The following is a 17,878-nucleotide window of genomic DNA, read 5'->3' as shown; positions in this document are numbered from 1 at the left end:
CAATGATATATCTGAATTTCCAAAAGTTCTCTTCGATTTTCTGATAACATTTTAAAAAATGTTCAAATCCCAAACAAGAATTTAATCTTACGTATAATTCGCAATAAGTTTTCCCGATATTCGTTCCGCAGTCCACGCTTCCAGACTCCCTCCACACGCGCGACCCACATACATCGTCTCAACCCACCCCTACTTCCCCTCTTTAGCTACGTCCGATCATGCAAACCTGCTTAGAGCCGTCATTGTTCATTGAGCGCGGCTAGTAATAGCATCGTCTCACGGCATTTTGAGGTGAGTCCTACGTACAATCACTTTATCATTTTGCTGATTAGAGCCACAACACATTTAACACAGGATCGTGAACCGCGTTTTAATATATTTACAGGTTCCGCATTGAACCAGGAAACATTGGTTTCACTAACATCACAAGAAACTACTTTAATGTTTCCACCTCATAGGCCTAAGACATAGAAGATTTTATGCAGAAAATTCCACATGACCAACCTTCACGTTTTTCGAGATGGTTCAGCAGTATACAAGTTGTAGTGAAATGGAACACAACATTTTATCTATCGCTCAACAAATTTAAGGACTCCATAACTGCTTGATCATAAGAATATTATTTAACCAATGAACTTTTATCATACGACTGACTAGCAAGTCTTTTACTTGTCATAATAGTTTTTAACGAGTTAAGGTTTTAATTATAGATTTAACTGGATTTCATGCCAAACATTTTAAGACATGTCATGAATTTTAAGGTTGCCTATTTTCCGAAAAAGCTGAAGATGACGCAAGTCCGCGTCGAAACAAGTCCTGTGAAAATTTAATATGTTGTAATTGAATAACAGCATTAAAATTGTATTGAATAGGTGGAAATAACAAGTTTATTTATAGTAGAGAATGGGGTATCATATCAATATCCAAGTACCACATGAAAATAAAAATAACAGAATTAAATGCACTGAGACGGGAAATATATAGAACTACCTATATTAATAGAACCATTCAGCTTTCAGCCCCTGATGTGTACTCAAACAGGAAATACAGGATTTCAGGAGGACTGGCGAAGATATATTTCAAATAAACAAGCACAAGGAACAAAGATTTACAGCACAAGCACATGAGCACTTGGAATTCAAATACATGACACAAATACTGTAGCATCATAGTAACTATAAGTTCGAACAAGGTTAATCGATTGGGTAAAGTCGAATTCGATGCAATCCAGCTCGTATTATCTCCACAATGCTTGACGTTATGACTAATGATTTTGTTAGAAGGGCCCACTGATTGAGGTTAGACTTGAAATACTTCTCTTTGAGACAAACAGCCTTTAATTATTAACATGGCTCATTTCGTGCTTACTTGCGTCTTCTTCTTTGCAAGTTTTCATTCCCCACCCTTATGGGGTGGGGCGGGCCACCTAGAGGGTGTCGCCCTCTCTCTGGCCAGGAGAGATGACGGGGTTGAGAAGGAGTGAAAAAAGAGTGAGATGGGGAAAAGGTGGTTTGAATAAGTAAAGGAGATGGGATAAAGGAAGTGTAGGTTCTCTAGCGCTTTATTGACAGATTTACATTTTCTGTGCTTTATTGACAAAGATACATACATATATACAGAGCTTTATGGATGTTTATGAGAGTTACATGAATGATTTTACAACCAGGTTGCGTATGGCGGTGTGATGAAGTGACGGGTTTCGTGAGGTGAAGGGAGGATGTGAAGTGCTAGGATGTGATACAGGGATGAGAAATTTACCAGGGAGGTGAGTAGGAGACTGAAGAGGTTAGATGGAGGAGGGGGTAGTGGGAAGATTTCAGGTGGGGGTGGTGGATAGTTGCTGGGTGAAGATGGTGGAAAGCGGAAGTGTGGACTGGGAGGTTGCTGAGGGGGTGCAGGCCGGGGGCGTGTGTGGTGACGGGGTGATTTATGTTGGTTAGGAGTTGGGGGCGGAGAGCGGGACGGTTCTATCCTGAAATGTCGGCCGTTGAGGTATATCCCTTGGGTGATGAGGCGCTGGACGTCTTCGGGCGTTGGTAGTTGCAGGCTTACTAAATATGTAGGGCCATCATCGTTGTGGATCCTAATGGCTTTCTTCACCGGGATTCCTGCTTTTTGGAGTTCTTGGAGGATTGCTATTGGTGGTAGGTTAGGTTCCACACCACAGGCAACACAGCTGTATAGGTTGTTCTGGCTGGGCGGTGAAGTTAGCGGTCGTACATTATCTGGTGTTGGTGGTTGTGTATTGTCTGCGTGAATTGCTATTGCTTCATTTGGCGGCGTTGTTACTTCTTCCTGCTGGCCCTGAGCGTGGAAGGGTGGGAGGTGGTATTCCATTATGGTAGAGGGGTGGGTAGTAGCTGTGGTGGTGGTAGGGGTGTTGGAGGTAAAATGAGAGGAGGTGGAAGTAGTGGTGGTGACGGTGGTCTGGGAGGTATAAGGAGAGGGCGGCTGCTGTTGGTGTGATGTGCTAGTAGTGGGGGTGGCTGTGGCGGCGACGTATACCTTCATTAGCCGGTCGAGTAATTTCCCTGGGGTATCTTGTACTCGATGTAGTTTTCCTTGGATATATACCCCATTGTCTAGAGCATTGTAGACGTCCTCTAGCACTAGATAATATAATAGTACTTCTCTTGTGGGTGTGTCGATTTGATAAAGTCTACGGCGGCGTAGACGCCTGTGGGGCGAAGTTCCGTAAGGATGTCATCTGCTGGAATTGCTGGGTCAATATCGTGGGCAATGCAAGTATAGTACATTATGGGGGTGTTTGGCCTATTTTGCTTTTTTGGGTCGGCTGGGCGCGTAATTAGAGGTGTGCCGCCACCCGGCCGAAGAAACATGTTTGTGGGTGTTTTTAGGGCTATTCAGTCCACTTTCAAGTTTTCTCTGTTACTTGCGTGCCATCTACAGAACCTGTATATAACTATGATAACTATTTACACGTTATGAATGACCTCCAGGCACGTCGTTTGCGTCGTTTGGCTATCTGTTGACATGGAAACAGCAGGAAGTTGCCGAAGCTATGCCAACATCTCACGAACAACGAATTGACCTGACATGTTTTCCACTTGGAGCGGAAAACACGCCAACATGTTAAAACCGTTAACCTCAATATTCTGAGTTAACATGCAAAGTCAATTGGAAGACACAATCACAATATGCATGTGAATTGTAACATGTTACATGTTAATCAGTGTAGACCGGCCTGAAGGAACATCAAACAAGTAGATATTTATTATGTATCGGTGATCGAAGTAGGCTACTGTGCAGTAGCCAGATGGTCTGTCAGTTTTGTGATTGTGACGTCATGCAACTTAGCACGTGTTAAACAGCTGATCCGCTGATGTATACGTCACATAGAATTTGAGCGTTGGAAGAAAAGATTCAAGAATAGATTTTTGCGCCTTTTACAAAAGCGCTATTCTTGGTGTTACGGGGAGGAAAAGAAAACATTCTTGGCTCGCAGCCTTACGCCGCTATGCATTCACAGCAGTCTATTGTAAAAATATCCCTCGTTGTCTGTGTATCAGTAAAAATAACCTCGTATCTGTTTTCATAATGCCACAAATTCAGGTAGAATAGCGTAGCGGCTTGCTGCCTTTGTCAGTGAGTAAACGGGAAAAAAGATCACTCCACGATGAAGAATAAAGAGGAAAAATCTGTGAAGCCTGGTTCGATATTATTAACTGAAAAACCTTTTGTTTGTGTGCTAAAGTCTGGTCTTAGAAATCAGCGTTGTGACTTCTGTTTTAAACGGTAAATTACAGTACATATTTTAGTTAATGCTTCTAGTCTTTGTTAATTGGGGTTTTCAAATGATTTTCATTTTGTCGGTATTCTAGGGCGAATCTGCTGAGGTGTTCTGCATGTCGATATGTGTATTACTGCGGCCGAGACTGTCAAAAACAGGGCTGGACTGAGCATAAGTATGAATGCCCATACTTGCGTCAAATATTTCCTCGCATCCTTCCGGATGCTGCACGTGTAATGTCCAAAATCATCTTAAAATTACAGGTTAATTATATCCACTCTTCCTCTTTCATTAACCATGCCATATGTAAATATATAGATAATATAAAGTACACTTTCTATGTTCATCAGAATAATTTACGTTATGTTAAGTTATTTTCATACTAGGATTGTTTGTACTGAATTGCACATTGTAATTTTCAGAAAGGAGGTGATCAAGAAAGAGGTTATTACACAAGTACAAACTTCAGAAAATTTAAGGATCTCATGTCTCGTAAGTATACAAAGCTGTTCTAAATTTTAGTCAACTGATCGGCTGTGAATGGTGTACAATTATAGAACTCACTACACTGATACCATCGTCAGTTTCTGTGAAAGTACTTATGAAGAAATCTTCTGCACTGTTGTTAAAGAATGGTATATTTCTCATTAGCCTGTGTGATCAGTCTTGCCCTCTTGTTCTACTTAGATGTTCTGCAGGTAATTTATTTTCCTCCCCTCATTGCTTGTGCTTCTTTATACCATCCATGATAAAAGTGCATGTATTTATACAGCACTCGACTTCTGTTCCTTGAATGACTTGATTTGTTGGTAGGAAAGTAGGCCTACACTTTTTTCCCCTTGCATTCACTCTCCAATCAATCAGTCAGTCAAGCAGTCACCCCTGATCTGCATTTAGGGCAGTCACCCAGGTGCAGGTTCCCTATTTGTTCACGTAGCATTTCGTTAAAGAACTGCAAAGAATTTGGACATTTATTGAACATCTTCCTTGATAAATTATTCTAATCTCTAACTCCTTTTCCTATAAATGAATATTTGCCCATTAGTCGAGCTGCTTGTCTCCTCCTAAGTCTTCCCAGCCTAAACATTGCAACATTTTTGTAATGCTACTCTTTTGTCAGAAATCACTCACAACAAATCAAGCTGCTTTTCTCTGGACTTCTACCAGTTCTTGAATCAAGTAATCTTGGTGATGGTTCCATACACTGGAGCCATACTCTAGTTGGGGTCTTACCAGAGACTTATATGCCCTCTACTTTATTTTACAATCCCCAACTACCCTCATAACCATGTGCAGAGATCTGTACCCTTTATTTACAATCCTGTTTATGTGATTACCCCAATGAAGATCTTTCCTTATATTAACACCCTTTCAATGCATTAATTTAAACAGGGGACGTTTCCTATTAGTGAAACTCACAACCTGACTCTTAACCACGTTTATCGTCATATCATTGCCTGCTGTCCATCTCACAATTACCAGTGTATTTTTGCAGTTGCTCATAATCTTGTAACTTATTACTATATACAGTATAACATTATCTGCAAAAAGGCTTATCTCTGATTCCTGTTCTTTACTCATATCATTTATATATATGTAAGGAAACATGAAGGCCCAATAATACTGCCCTGAGGAATTCCCCTCCTGATGATTACAGGATTAGATATGGCTTCTTTTTACCGAGGGAATTGGTCGTGTGATTAGGGGCGCGCAGCTGTGAGGTTGCATTCGGAGATAGTGGGTTCGAGCCACCCTGTTGGCAGCCCTGAAGATGCTTTTCCGTGGTTTCCCATTTTCACACAGGTGAAATGCTGGGCCTATACCTTAATTACGGCCACATTTGCTTCCTTCCCATTCCTAACCCTTTCTTATTCCATCGTCGCCATAAGACCTATTTCTATCGCTGCGACATAAATCAACTACAATAAATATGTTGGAAGATGGTCCGCCTAGTCAATACTATTTATTTATTTACCTTTCACCTTAACATCTTTTAGTCAGGTCTTATTGTATACTGAATTTTAATCCACTAGCTGAGGAAGAGAATGCATAATATTCTCGAAACATGTACTAGATGTTAAGGTGAAAGGTAAATAAATAGTATTGACTAGGCGGACCATCTTCCAACATATTTATTGTTACTAAGTCAATACGGATCCAATCCCGACCATCATGGTCAAGATTATTAATAATAAATCAACTAGTTAAAAAAATAATAAAAGATAATGCTTTACCTACTATAATTTTTTGTGTTATATTTCTTAGAAATATAGCCACCTATTCAATCACTCTTTTGTCGAGTCCACTTGTAGTAAAACGAAAATGTTAAAGGTCCACCTTTTCAATACCATGAAGGTTTGTTGATACTCATTTTTCCCAGTAGTCTTCTGTGATCTATCCTATCAAATGCCTTAGATAGCTCAATCGCAATACAGTCCATTTGACTGCCTGAATCTAAAATATCTGCTATATCTTGTTGGAATCTTACAAGTTGAGCTTCAGTGGAATAACCTTTCCTAAACCCAAATTGCCTTCTGTTGAACCAGTTATTAATTTTGCAAACATGTCTAATATAATCAGAAAGAATGCTTTCCCAAAACGTACATGCAACGTTTGTCAAACTGACTGGCCTGTAAGTTTTGGCTTTATTATCACCCTCTCCTTTATACACAGAGGCTACTATAGCAACTCTCCATTTATTTGGTATAGCTCCTTCATGCAAACAGTAATCAAACAAATACCTCAGATAAGGTAATATATCCCACCCCATTGCTTTTGTATATCCCCAGAAATCTTATCAATTCCAGCTGCTTTTCTAGTTTTCAACTTTTGTATCTTATTGTATGTCTTTGCAATCATAGGTAAATTTCAGTACTTGGTTAGTATCTGTTACCTCTTCTATCTGGACATTATTCGTGAAACTAACAATCTTTACATACCATACTACAACTGAATACTTCTGCTTTCTGTAGATCCTTACACATACACTCCCCTTGTTCATTAATGATTCCTAGAATATCCTTTTTGGAACATGTTTTTGCCTTAACGTGCCTCTACATGATATGAAAATCCACAGCCTGTTTCCAGTCATTCGACTGGGTCAGGGATGGAATGAATGGAGCCCCCATCTAGCATCGATGATAGGAATTGTGTCAGCTGCCGAAGCCTTTCTTACTCCTCTCGGGCAATGGTTAATGAATGACAGATGAAATGATATTGGGGTATGGTGCTGGAATGAAATATGACAGGGAAAACTGGAGTACCCTGAGAAAAACCTGTATCCTGCCATTTTTTCCATAAAATTCATATGACTGCCAATTATGTTTGCCATTCTCAGACAGTGAGAATAATTTCTCTACCTTGGAAACCAACTTTTTTCAGCACCATCACATTTATTTGTTCTCTAGCCCTCGTGGCACTCATGATCTTTCCCTTTACTTAATATATTACCATCTTAGGAGAATATGCAGCAATTTTCATTTCTGTTTGCATGTAATATTTTTAAAAAATCTGATTATGTATTTGGTGTTACATTTCTATAATTTCAATTAGACTGTTATTCATATTACTGGATCAGATGAATTAAGTGTTGAGATGATCAAAGCACTAGGAGAGGTAGGACAACAGTGGATGTACAGGGTACTAAATAGAATCTGGAAAGAGAATGTAATACCCAATGACTGGAAGCAAGGAGTCATCATCCCATTGTTGAAAAAAGGTGATAGAAATGTACCATCTACAGAGGTATAACTCTGCTGTCATGTGGCCTCAAAATCTACAAATCCATCCTTGAGAGCAGGACTAGAAAATATGTTATACTTACACTTGAGTAGGAACAACATGGATTTAGACCTCATAAATCAACTATAGACCTCATTTTTGCCACCAGAGTGCTCTATGAGAAGTATTGGGAGAAAGGTAAAACACTTATAACTGTTTTTCTGGACATCGAGAAAGCATATGACCATGTACCACGCAGGCATATATGGGAAAGTTTGAGACATAAGAAAGTGCCCGATGACATCAGCACGAGTATAATGATTATATGATGAAACGAAGTGTTGTGTCCAGGTCCAGGCTGGAAGGTCAGGTTGGTTTGAAACAAAGAGTGGAGTCCAGCAAGAAAGTTGTCTTTCACCACTTCTCTTCATAATCATAATGGATGAAGTTTTAAAAGCAGTTAAGAGAATGGATCCAGCGACTAATGCCCTGGTTTTTGCTGATGATGTAATGGTATGGGGTGAGACAGAAGCAGAAGTACAAACTAGACTAGATCTCTGGCATGAAGCTTTTACAACCTTAGGGTACGTTTATGCTGCAGCTTCGCTGCTGGCTCATGGATGCTCGCCCTAGCACTTTGCTGCTGGCTATAGCCTGGCTGCTCGCCATGGAGCTTTTACCCTGCAGCAGCCCCGCGCGCTCGCTGCTGGCAGCTCTCAGCTGTAGTCGAAAATTCAAAACAGAGGAACTGATAGTTAAGGCTATTTGTATTTTGCATAATTTGATTATAGATATAGAGGGCATGAACACTTAGACTATTGAGCTCGATAGCTGCAGTCGCTTAAGTGCGGCCAGCATCCAGTAATCGAGAGATAGTGGGTTCGAGCCCCACTGTCGGCAGCCCTGAAGATGGTTTTCCGTGGTTTCCCATTTCACACCAGGCAAATGCCGGGGCTGTACCTTAATTAAGGCCACGGCCGCTTCCTTCTAATTTCTAGGCCTTTTCTATCCCACCGTCGCCGTAAGCCATATCTGTGTCGGTGCGACGTAAAGCAAAAAAAAAAAAAAAACACACCTTTTAGACTACGAAGACGTACTTCCAAGAGCTAGCCCGTCGAGGAGAAACAACACAGCTCCAGTTGAAGCTTCTGAAGTGCGGAATAAATTCAGAGATTTTTTTAACGAGTGAGTCGCACTTCTGTTGGCGAGTGTATCTTACAATAATTTGGTGTACTGAATGTGAAATAAAAAGTGTAAAATGCTTCACCTGGATTTTTCAGTGCATTTCTACTGCGGGAGTTAATTGAAGAATGAAGCTACAAATGCTTCATTTCGTAATTTAATAGTGTACTTTTAAATAATGTAAAATATGGGGTTATGGAATATGTCATTTTGACTTTAGTTAGGTCTCCTTAACAAAATGTGTTTACAGTTTGAAAAAATAACTGTCGAACTTTCCATGAAAAACGAGGTAATATAAATCACCTGCTTGTAAAAATAGAGGTCCCCAAATTGGCAAGATTAAAAGAACAAAGTTGATGTAATCGTTCCGCATTCTTTTGCCATGTCATTCCATAGTTTGATGATGATGATGATGATGCTTGTTGTTTAAAGTGAGCTAACATGTAGGTCATCGGCCCCTGATGGTACAAGATGAGACGAAATGGATTAAAAGTTATAATTAACCCACTGACTAGGATTAGGAAAATGCTATTTGCTTCACGTCGCACCAACATAGATACGTCTTACGGCGACAATGGGAGAGGAAAGGCCTAGGAATTGGAAGGAAGCGGCCGTGGCCTTAATTACGGTACAGCCCCGGCATTTTCCTTGGTGTGAAAATGGGAAACCACGAAAAACCATCTTCAGGGCTGCCAACAGTGGGGCTCGAACCCACTATCTCCTGATTACTGGATACTGGCCGCACTTACGCGACTGCAGCTATCGAACTCGGTAGATTAGAAAAATGTTAATGATAAGGAAAATTATTATGAATTTAAAATAAGCAGTGGATCTAATTCGCAATGCACTGACATTTAAGTAAAATAATATATTTAATTCCAATTAAAAATACACAAAGGTAAATACATAGTTTTTTTTCTATTTGTTTTACGCCGCGCCGACACAGATAGGTCTTATGGCGACGATGGGATAGAAGAGGCCTCTGAATAGGAAGGAAGCAGTCGTGGTCTTAATTAAGGTACAACCCCAGCATTTTTCTGGTGTGAAAATGGGAAACCACGGAAAACCATCTTAAGGGCCGCCGACAGTGGGGTTCGAACCCACTGTCTCCAGGATGCAAGCTCACAGCTGCACGCCCCTAATCGCACGGCCAACTCGCCCGGTAGGGTAAAATAGTAGTTAACAATAAACCAATTAAAACACAAATAGTTACTTTACTTTTAAACACGATAAAACAAGCCACTCTCTCTCATAAAACGTAGGAAAAGGTCTACTGGCCGCTCGTCATCTCGTCACTCCTTTTATCACATATGAAACTCGTGTGATGATCCGCATGCCGCTGGCTCCAAATCGCATTGCTTTCGAAGACAGGTTCAGATAGCAAGTGAGCAAGTGATCACTGAACGTGTGTATAGAGTGCAAAGAGAAGAAGAGTGGGAGAGCGGGTGACCTTGAAAGAACCAATCACAGTCCAAGTTACAGGATTGTCAGCGATGGGCCAGGCTCGAAAATCAAACGTGTTTGAGACCATGGATGTGGCAAGGACAGCAGCCAGCAGCACAGCTATAAGCCGGGCTCCAGGGTAAAAGCACTGATTGAGATTCATTGGTTTGTTTCATCATCGCCTAATATCGAGCAGCGAGGCTTAGCGATGTGCCAGCAGCCAGGCTGCAGCATAAACGTACCCTTAGGTCTCAAAATCAGCAAAATGAAGACAGTTGGCTTGGTGATGAGTAGAAACTCCCCAACTGTTCATCTAAGAATTGGAGATGAGGAGATGGATATTGTAGACAACTTCCAGTATTTAGGTAGTGTTCTGTCATCAGACAATACCATACATCAAGAGATTAATAACAGAATAATACAGAAAGCTTCCAAATACTATCACGCTGTACCTCAAATACTTTGGGATGAAACATTTTCGTTAGTTTCCAAGATGAGCTTGTACAAAATATATCTAGTACCTATATTGACATAGGGTCTGGAAGCAGCAGCACTTACTGGACCAACAAAGAGTCGTCTGGCAACAGAAATTAAGTTCCTCCATTCTTGTCTACAAAAAACAAAAATGGATAAAATAAGGAATGTGGATATCCGACAACAGCTTGGATTGGAAAGAAGCTTGCTGGAGACTCTAGAAGTGAAGAGATTGCAATGGTAGGGTCACATGAAAAGAATGAACCCTCACAAGACTCCTCGAACATACTTTGACCACATTGTTCCTGGGAAGAGACACCAAGAGGAAAACCTTGTGATGTTTGGGAAAAACCGATAATGAAGGACCTTGAAATTAGAGATGTGAACTGGTGTCTCATATATGAGCAGCATCTGTGGATGGATAGAACAAACTGGAAGAGGCTCGTACACAACCGCACCCGGCTTGCTGGAGCGAAGAAATGATGATGATGATGAATTAAGGATACCCCTAAGTGGAATTGTGGTGGATGGTTATTTTATCATTTCGTATCGTGTTTACTTTGTCATGAAATCATTGTGTAGTTTCTTTTATTAGTGTTTTATTTCTGTTGATATGTTCATATTATTTTGTATTTGTGTAAAGAAGATAAAAGAAATATGAGGGAGGCAAGTATAGGAACTGTGCATGTTAGTGGGCATTAAGTAGAAGGATGAAGGAAGAGATAGTGAGTTTGATTGAGGTAATTATGCTTTTAATGGAAGACAGGAATGAAGGTAATAAGTCTCTCTCAATTAATGCTTAAAGTATCTTAGGTAGGCAAGGGGACGGGAAGGAAGGTACCAGTGAGGAATATGTGTGAGTCACTGCAGATAGAACAGGAGAAGAAAAATGGGGAACAGGGAAGTTGTACAAAGGAAGGGTAAGGAAAGGTAATTATTGGATAGACAGAATGTAAAGTAGAGGACAATAAGAAGAAAGTGGAAAAGGGTTGTGGGAGGAAGAGGAGGAAGTAGGTTTTGCAGCTGTCAGGTAAGTTAAGGGAGACCAGGAGAGGAAGGAATCTAGTGAGGTGTGTGGGGTTAAGGTTCTGGTCATGAGCGACTCTACCGTTATGCATGTAGGGAAAGTGTTTGGAGGAAAGGAAACCAGGATAGAGTGTTATCCAGGAGTTAGTTTAAGGCAGATGTTGAGAAAAGTAGGATGGAAGGAGGAGAGTAAGGATAATATCGTGATTTTCCACGTTGGTACCAACAACATAAGGCAAACAGGAATAGGTACTAACATAGTTCGGGATGTATGGAATTCGGTAATGAGAGCATGGGAGAAGTTTGAGGGAGCAGAGATTATTATCAGTGAGGTACTGTGTAGGAGAGATACTGACTGGAGGGTGATTGGGGATTTAAATGAGACTAAGGAGGTGGTATGTCAGAGTGAGATTTGTAGATCCTAATGGTTGAGTAGGAGATAGGGATCTGTGCTCAGATAGCATTCATTTGTACCACAGTGGTATGCATAAGTTAGGGGTTTTGTTGAGAATAGTTAATAGGGAGGTACATTCAGAGAAATGGGGTGGACTCAGGAGCGGTGATAAGAGTACAAGGAGCTGGAAGTCAAGTAAGGATGACATCAAGTTGTTAGTGTTAAAAACAGCAGAAGTACTGTGAAGAAAGGAATAGAATTGAACAGATTAATAGATATACAAGGTGGTCAGAAACAACGTGAACTGGATATATGAGCATTAGAGGGTTGGTCCTACAGATAAATAATTAGATATCTCCGGGCCAATTTCATTTGATCAGCTTCTGAAGTTCGCCAATCAGATCGCTTCGCGGGCAACTTCAGATGGGCTTTGCGAGGCTAAATCTGCCCATGACTGATGAATGGCTTGAGAGCACCAATAGAAGAAATAAACTTCTCCAGGGTAGGGACTTGAATCATAGCAAGCATGCTACGGTGGCATTGGCTGAAACCCATGGTGTGTTAGTGTTTGATGCGTATTTCTTGGCATGGCTCTCAAGCTGACCAAGTCATGTACAGATTTAGCAACACCACCTCGTAAAGCCCATTAAAATTTACCTGCGAAGCGATCTGATTGGCTAATTTCAGCAGCAGATAAAATGACAGTGGCGCACGATATCAACGTTGTTGTTGTTGTTGTTGTTGTTTGAGTCATCAGTCCATACACTGGTTTTATACAGCCCTCCATGCCACCCTATCGTGTGATAACCTTTTCATGATATCGATGTAATTTTTTCAAATTACTTATCAGTATGACCAACGGTCTAATGCTCTTATACTCGGTTCATGTTTTTTCTGACCACCCTGTATATTTACCAGATATTGTAATAGGAGTTGAATCATGGCTGAGAAATGATATCATGGATGCTGAAATTTTCTCACAGAACTAGTGTTTATTGTTGAAACAGGATAGGAACTGTAGGAGGGGGAGTTTTTATACTGGTGAAATAAGAATTTGTGAGCTATGAAAAAGTTAAGGATAAAAGATGTGAAGTTTTAGGTGTAAGGCTCATGTCTAAAGATAATAGGCAACTTGATGTTTTTGGGGTGTATAGACATGGAAAGGGTAGGGCTGACGCTGATGCAGAATTATTTGGTTAAGATAATCAGTTATGTGGAGAACAACGCAGAATGAAATGTTATTGTTGCGGACACTCTCACTTTACCAAATGTTTACTGGGAAGGTAATGCAAATGACAGAAAACATGACCAACAAATGGTAAATTTGTCAATCTGAGGAGGACATCTGCATCAGTGATGGAACCAACTAGAGGGAATTATATTTTAGATATGGTAATGTTCGTATCCCACTGTCGGCAGCCCTGAAGATGGTTTTCCGTGGTTTCCCCATTTTCACGCCAGGCAAATGCTGGGGCTGTACCTTAATTAAGGCCACGGCCGCTTCCTTCTAACTCCTGGGCCTTTCCTATCCCGTTGTCACCGTAAGACCTATCTGTGTCGGTGCGACATAAAGCCCCTAGCAAAAAATAAAAAATAAGATGTGGTATTGACGAAATCAGATGAGCTCTTTAGAGAAACTGAAGTGATAGTGGTATAGGAGATCATGAAGCAGTTTTATGTTGTACTTAAAAATAAATGTGATAGAAAGGAAGGTTGAAAAATAGGACTGTTAGGCAGTACCATATGGTTGTTTATGGGGGACTTTTTAAAACCATAATTATGATCCGTGGTTAATGGCAAATTAAAATATAAACACTGGATGAGATTGGTTTATAGCAGTTGTTGTTGAAGGGAGTGAAAACAGGTATGTACCTATAAAAGTGATATGAAAAGGTATGGACCCACTATATTATAACAGAGAAATAAAGAGTTTAAGGAGGAGGTGCAGGTTAGAAACAAATGGCGTTAGAAATGGTTGTTGAAGAAGGCAAGTTTGAAGGAACTTAATAGAAAATTGAATTTAGGAAAAAAGTCAGGGTGTGTATAGGTACTTAAAAAGCGGATACAGGTTCCAGGAACGACATTCCAGGGATCATTAATGAACAAGGGGAGTTATATGTGAGGACATACTGAAGACAGAAGTAAGTCAGCAGTATGTAAAGATAGTTTGATATAAGAATAATGTCAGGGTAGAGAAGTTGCATAATATTGGTGAAGTTATTCTTGCTTGTTGTTTAAAGGGCCTAACATCTAGGTCATCGGCCTTTTGGTGAAGTTCTGAAATTTACCTATGATAATAAAGGCATATACAAAAAGGTACAAATATTGAAAGCTAGAAAAGCATTTGGGATTGGTAAGATTTCTGGGAAAAGGTTAAAGGAAATGTGTTGGGATATTGTGCTGTATCTGATATTTTTATTTGATTACTGTTTGCATAAAGGATCCCTATCACTATCAAAGGGTAGAGAAGGGTCCACCTATTCAATACCATCAGCTTGTATAGTGTCCTATATAATTGGGACCAGTTTTGACCCCATATACACTGGGTCATCTTCAGCCACGATCCAATTGGGGGGAAAAAAAAAAAAAACTATGCTCATATACAGCCAATAATAAAGTAAACAATCTGGTATGGCTCTCTTTACAATCCATAGAGACATACCAGAGAGTCATACTTTATTATTGGTTGTATATGAGCATATGATTTTTCCAGTTGGATCGTGGCTAAAGATGACCCCGTGTATATGGGGTCAAAACTAGTCCCATTTATATAGGACACTATACCAGCTAATGGTAGTGAATAGGCAGACTCTTGTGTACCCTTTGATAGTGATCAGTTGTCAATACGGGCCATAATGAAATTCATAACTTATGATATAAAGGAGCTATACCAAATGAAGGGAGAGTTGCCATAGTAGCCGCAGTGTGCAAAAGAGAGGGTGATAAACATAAAGCAGATAATTACAAGCCAATCAGCTTGATATTTGCTGTATATATTCTCCAGGAAAGCTTTCTTTCTGATTATATTAAGATGTGTTTGCTGAGTTATTAATCTATTGAATAGAATATAGTTCAGGTTTCAGAAAGGTTACTCCAGTGAGTCTTAAATTGCAGGATTCCAACAATATAGAACAGATATTTTACATTAACTAGATCAAATGGTCTGTATTGCTATTGACATATTCAAGGTTTTTGATAGGGTAAGTCATGGGGAGACAGTTGACAAAAATGAGGGCAGTTGGATTACACAAGAGTGCTTGTATGGGTGGCTACTCTTCCTCTTCTTCTTCTGTGGCGCTACAGTCCAGGGTGAACCTTGGCCTTTCCAACGAGCTTCTTCCATCCATCATGGTCACATCCTGCCCTCCTCCATTTTCTGCATTCCAGCTTCCGTAGATCATCTTCCACTCTGTCCAGCCATCTTGTTCAATGTCTACCTTGTCCTCTTTGTCCTCCTGGGTTTCCAAAGAGAATCTTCTTTGACACCTCAGACTCGTCTCTTCTTGCCACATGACCTGCCCATCTTATCCTTCCTGATTGTATGATTTTTGTTACTGGAGCATCGGTGTATATAGTGTACAGTTCTGCATGGTACCTTGTTCTCCATCGTCCTTTATCATACACAGGACCACTTAACCATCAGGGGCCATGTTTGTGAGGCGTGAGTGAGGACTGGTCTAACAAGGGTTTTATAAATAGTAAGTTTTGTTTTACAACTGAGGAGTCTTGAACAGAATAAGTTCCTCAAAGCAAAGTATGCCTTATTTGCTGAGATCAGCCTGATCTTAATTTCAGTTGAGACATCATTAAAGCAAGTTACTCTGGAACCAAGATACTTAACTCGGAGCTTGCTCCATCCAAGGCCTTTGACAGTCAAGAATGGACGGAAATCTTTTGAAACTATCTACTCTTTCAAATGTATATCCATCCACAGTGAAAGTCATCGGCATATTAGGTTGATAGGATTTTTCACAGGGCATATATTTTGTTTTGTCTTCATTTATCATTAGGCCCATCTTCCTGCTTGGTTGGTTTAAGGCTTTGAAGGCTTCTTTCAGTGCTGGTATTGTTCATGCTACAATGTCTGAGTCATCTGCATATGCCAAGATCTGCACAGACTTGTAGAAGATGGTGCCTCTGGTCTGTAGGTCTGCATCCCTGATCACCTTCTCAAGTGCTGTGAATAATAATAAGCATGCCAAGGCATCTCCTTGACATAGCCCATTTTTTATTTCCAGAGGCTCTGAACAATTTCCTGTAACTCGAATGCAGCTTCTTAGATCAGACATCATGATTTTTACCATTCTCAACAGTTTTCCCTGTATCTCCATCTCCTGTAGAGCACAGTACAGATGGTCTCTATTGATGCTATCATATGCAGCCTTGAAGTCAATGAAGAGGTGATCGGTTCCAATTCTGTATCCGACAGTCTTTTCCAAGATTTGGCGCAAGTTGAATATCTGATCTATCGTTGACTTTCCTCATCGGAATCCACTTTGATACGCTCCAATCTCTCTATCCACCCATGAGAGTAACCAGTCGAAAATGATGTTAGATAGCACCTTGTACCCCAGATTCAAAAGGGTGATTCCACGGTAGTTTCTGCACTCCATTCAGTCGCCTTTTTAATGTATGGGACATATTATTCCTTCATTCCACTTGTCTGGTATCTTCTCCTTTTCCCAAATGAGAGTAATAAGATCAAACAAGGACTGCTCTAATGTTGCTCCTCCACATTTCTGGAAAAAAGAACTCTTATCTGATCCTGTAATGTTTAAGAAGGTGTGTAATCGTATAAAGAAATTGTAAAAGTAAAGTTCACCTATTCAGTACATTTATAAGTGTGACTTTTTACAACAACGACAACGACAACAACAATAATAATAATAATAATAATAATAATAATAATAATAATAATAATAATAATAATAATAATAATCAGATGTTATATTGTAGGCCTAGTAAATAAGTTACAGGATTGTAATCCTCCAGCAAACTTCTTGTACAGTTTGTCTGTAATGCCTTTTGGTATGTGATGTTCTTCTCTTCAGTAACCCTCCTACACTCTTCATCAAACCATGTAGGTCTTTTAAATTGTCTTTCCATCCCTAGTACATCCTTAGCTGATTTGTCTATAGCTGTTTTTATAGTTAACCATCTCTGCTCTATGTTCTTACTGTCTTTTATTGTTTCTTGTTCTTGGGCCTGAGAGACTTTCTGGCAGTACAATTCACAAGTTTCTATCAATTTCAAGGCTGCAATATTGTACCTTTCTCTCCTAATTTAACTTTCTTTTTGGGCATTTGATATCCTCGCTCTTATCTTAGCCATCACTGAAAAAATGATCTGAATCCACATTAGGCCCATGGAGAGTTCGTACATCCTCAAGTTTGATTGATAGTTACGCCATCAGGTGACTTCCATGTGCCCTAATGTATCTCTTTATGAGGACATCTGGTGGGCCCCACTACCATATTCCGGGAGGCTGCGAAACAGACTAGTCTTATTCCATTGTCATTAGTAGATTCATGCTTACTATGGGCTCCAATTATGGGCTGGATGGCTTCTCTTCCAAGTTGTGCGTTAAAATCACCCAGTATGATCTTGATATAATTCCTTGGGCATTTATCATAACCTTTTTCAAGGGCATCATAGAACTCATCTTTTAGGTCTTCACTAGATTTTTCTGTTGGTACATGTCCATTAATCCAACTGCAAGCTCACGGTTGTGCAATCCTAACTACATGCCCAACTCGCTCAGTTTATGAAATAAATATTTTATTACTGTTTCCATGAAAGAGCTATACCAAATGAATGGAGAGTTGCTACTGTAGCCCCAGTGTACAAACGAAGGCTGATAAATATAAGGCAGATCATTACATGGCCGC

General features: G+C 40.1%; 1 protein-coding gene across 1 annotated transcript in view; it reads left to right on the top strand.

Moving 5' to 3' along the window:
• Positions 1-2,965: 2,965 nt before the first annotated feature.
• The window catches only part of Smyd3 (SET and MYND domain containing, class 3), a 151,815-nt gene continuing 136,902 nt past the window's right edge, over positions 2,966-17,878 (top strand). Inside the window, exons 1-3 of the mRNA XM_067138219.2 lie at positions 2,966-3,756; positions 3,843-4,014; positions 4,174-4,243. Of these exons, the coding sequence (XP_066994320.2) occupies positions 3,638-3,756; positions 3,843-4,014; positions 4,174-4,243 (361 nt within the window). The 5' untranslated portion in view covers positions 2,966-3,637. The remainder of the gene's footprint in view (positions 3,757-3,842; positions 4,015-4,173; positions 4,244-17,878) is intronic.

The sequence above is a fragment of the Anabrus simplex genome, chromosome 1 (assembly GCF_040414725.1).
Source record: "Anabrus simplex isolate iqAnaSimp1 chromosome 1, ASM4041472v1, whole genome shotgun sequence".
NCBI lineage: Eukaryota > Metazoa > Arthropoda > Insecta > Orthoptera > Tettigoniidae > Anabrus > Anabrus simplex.
Note: the sequence above shows the minus strand (reverse complement) of the source record. Positions and strands in the feature narration are given on the sequence as shown.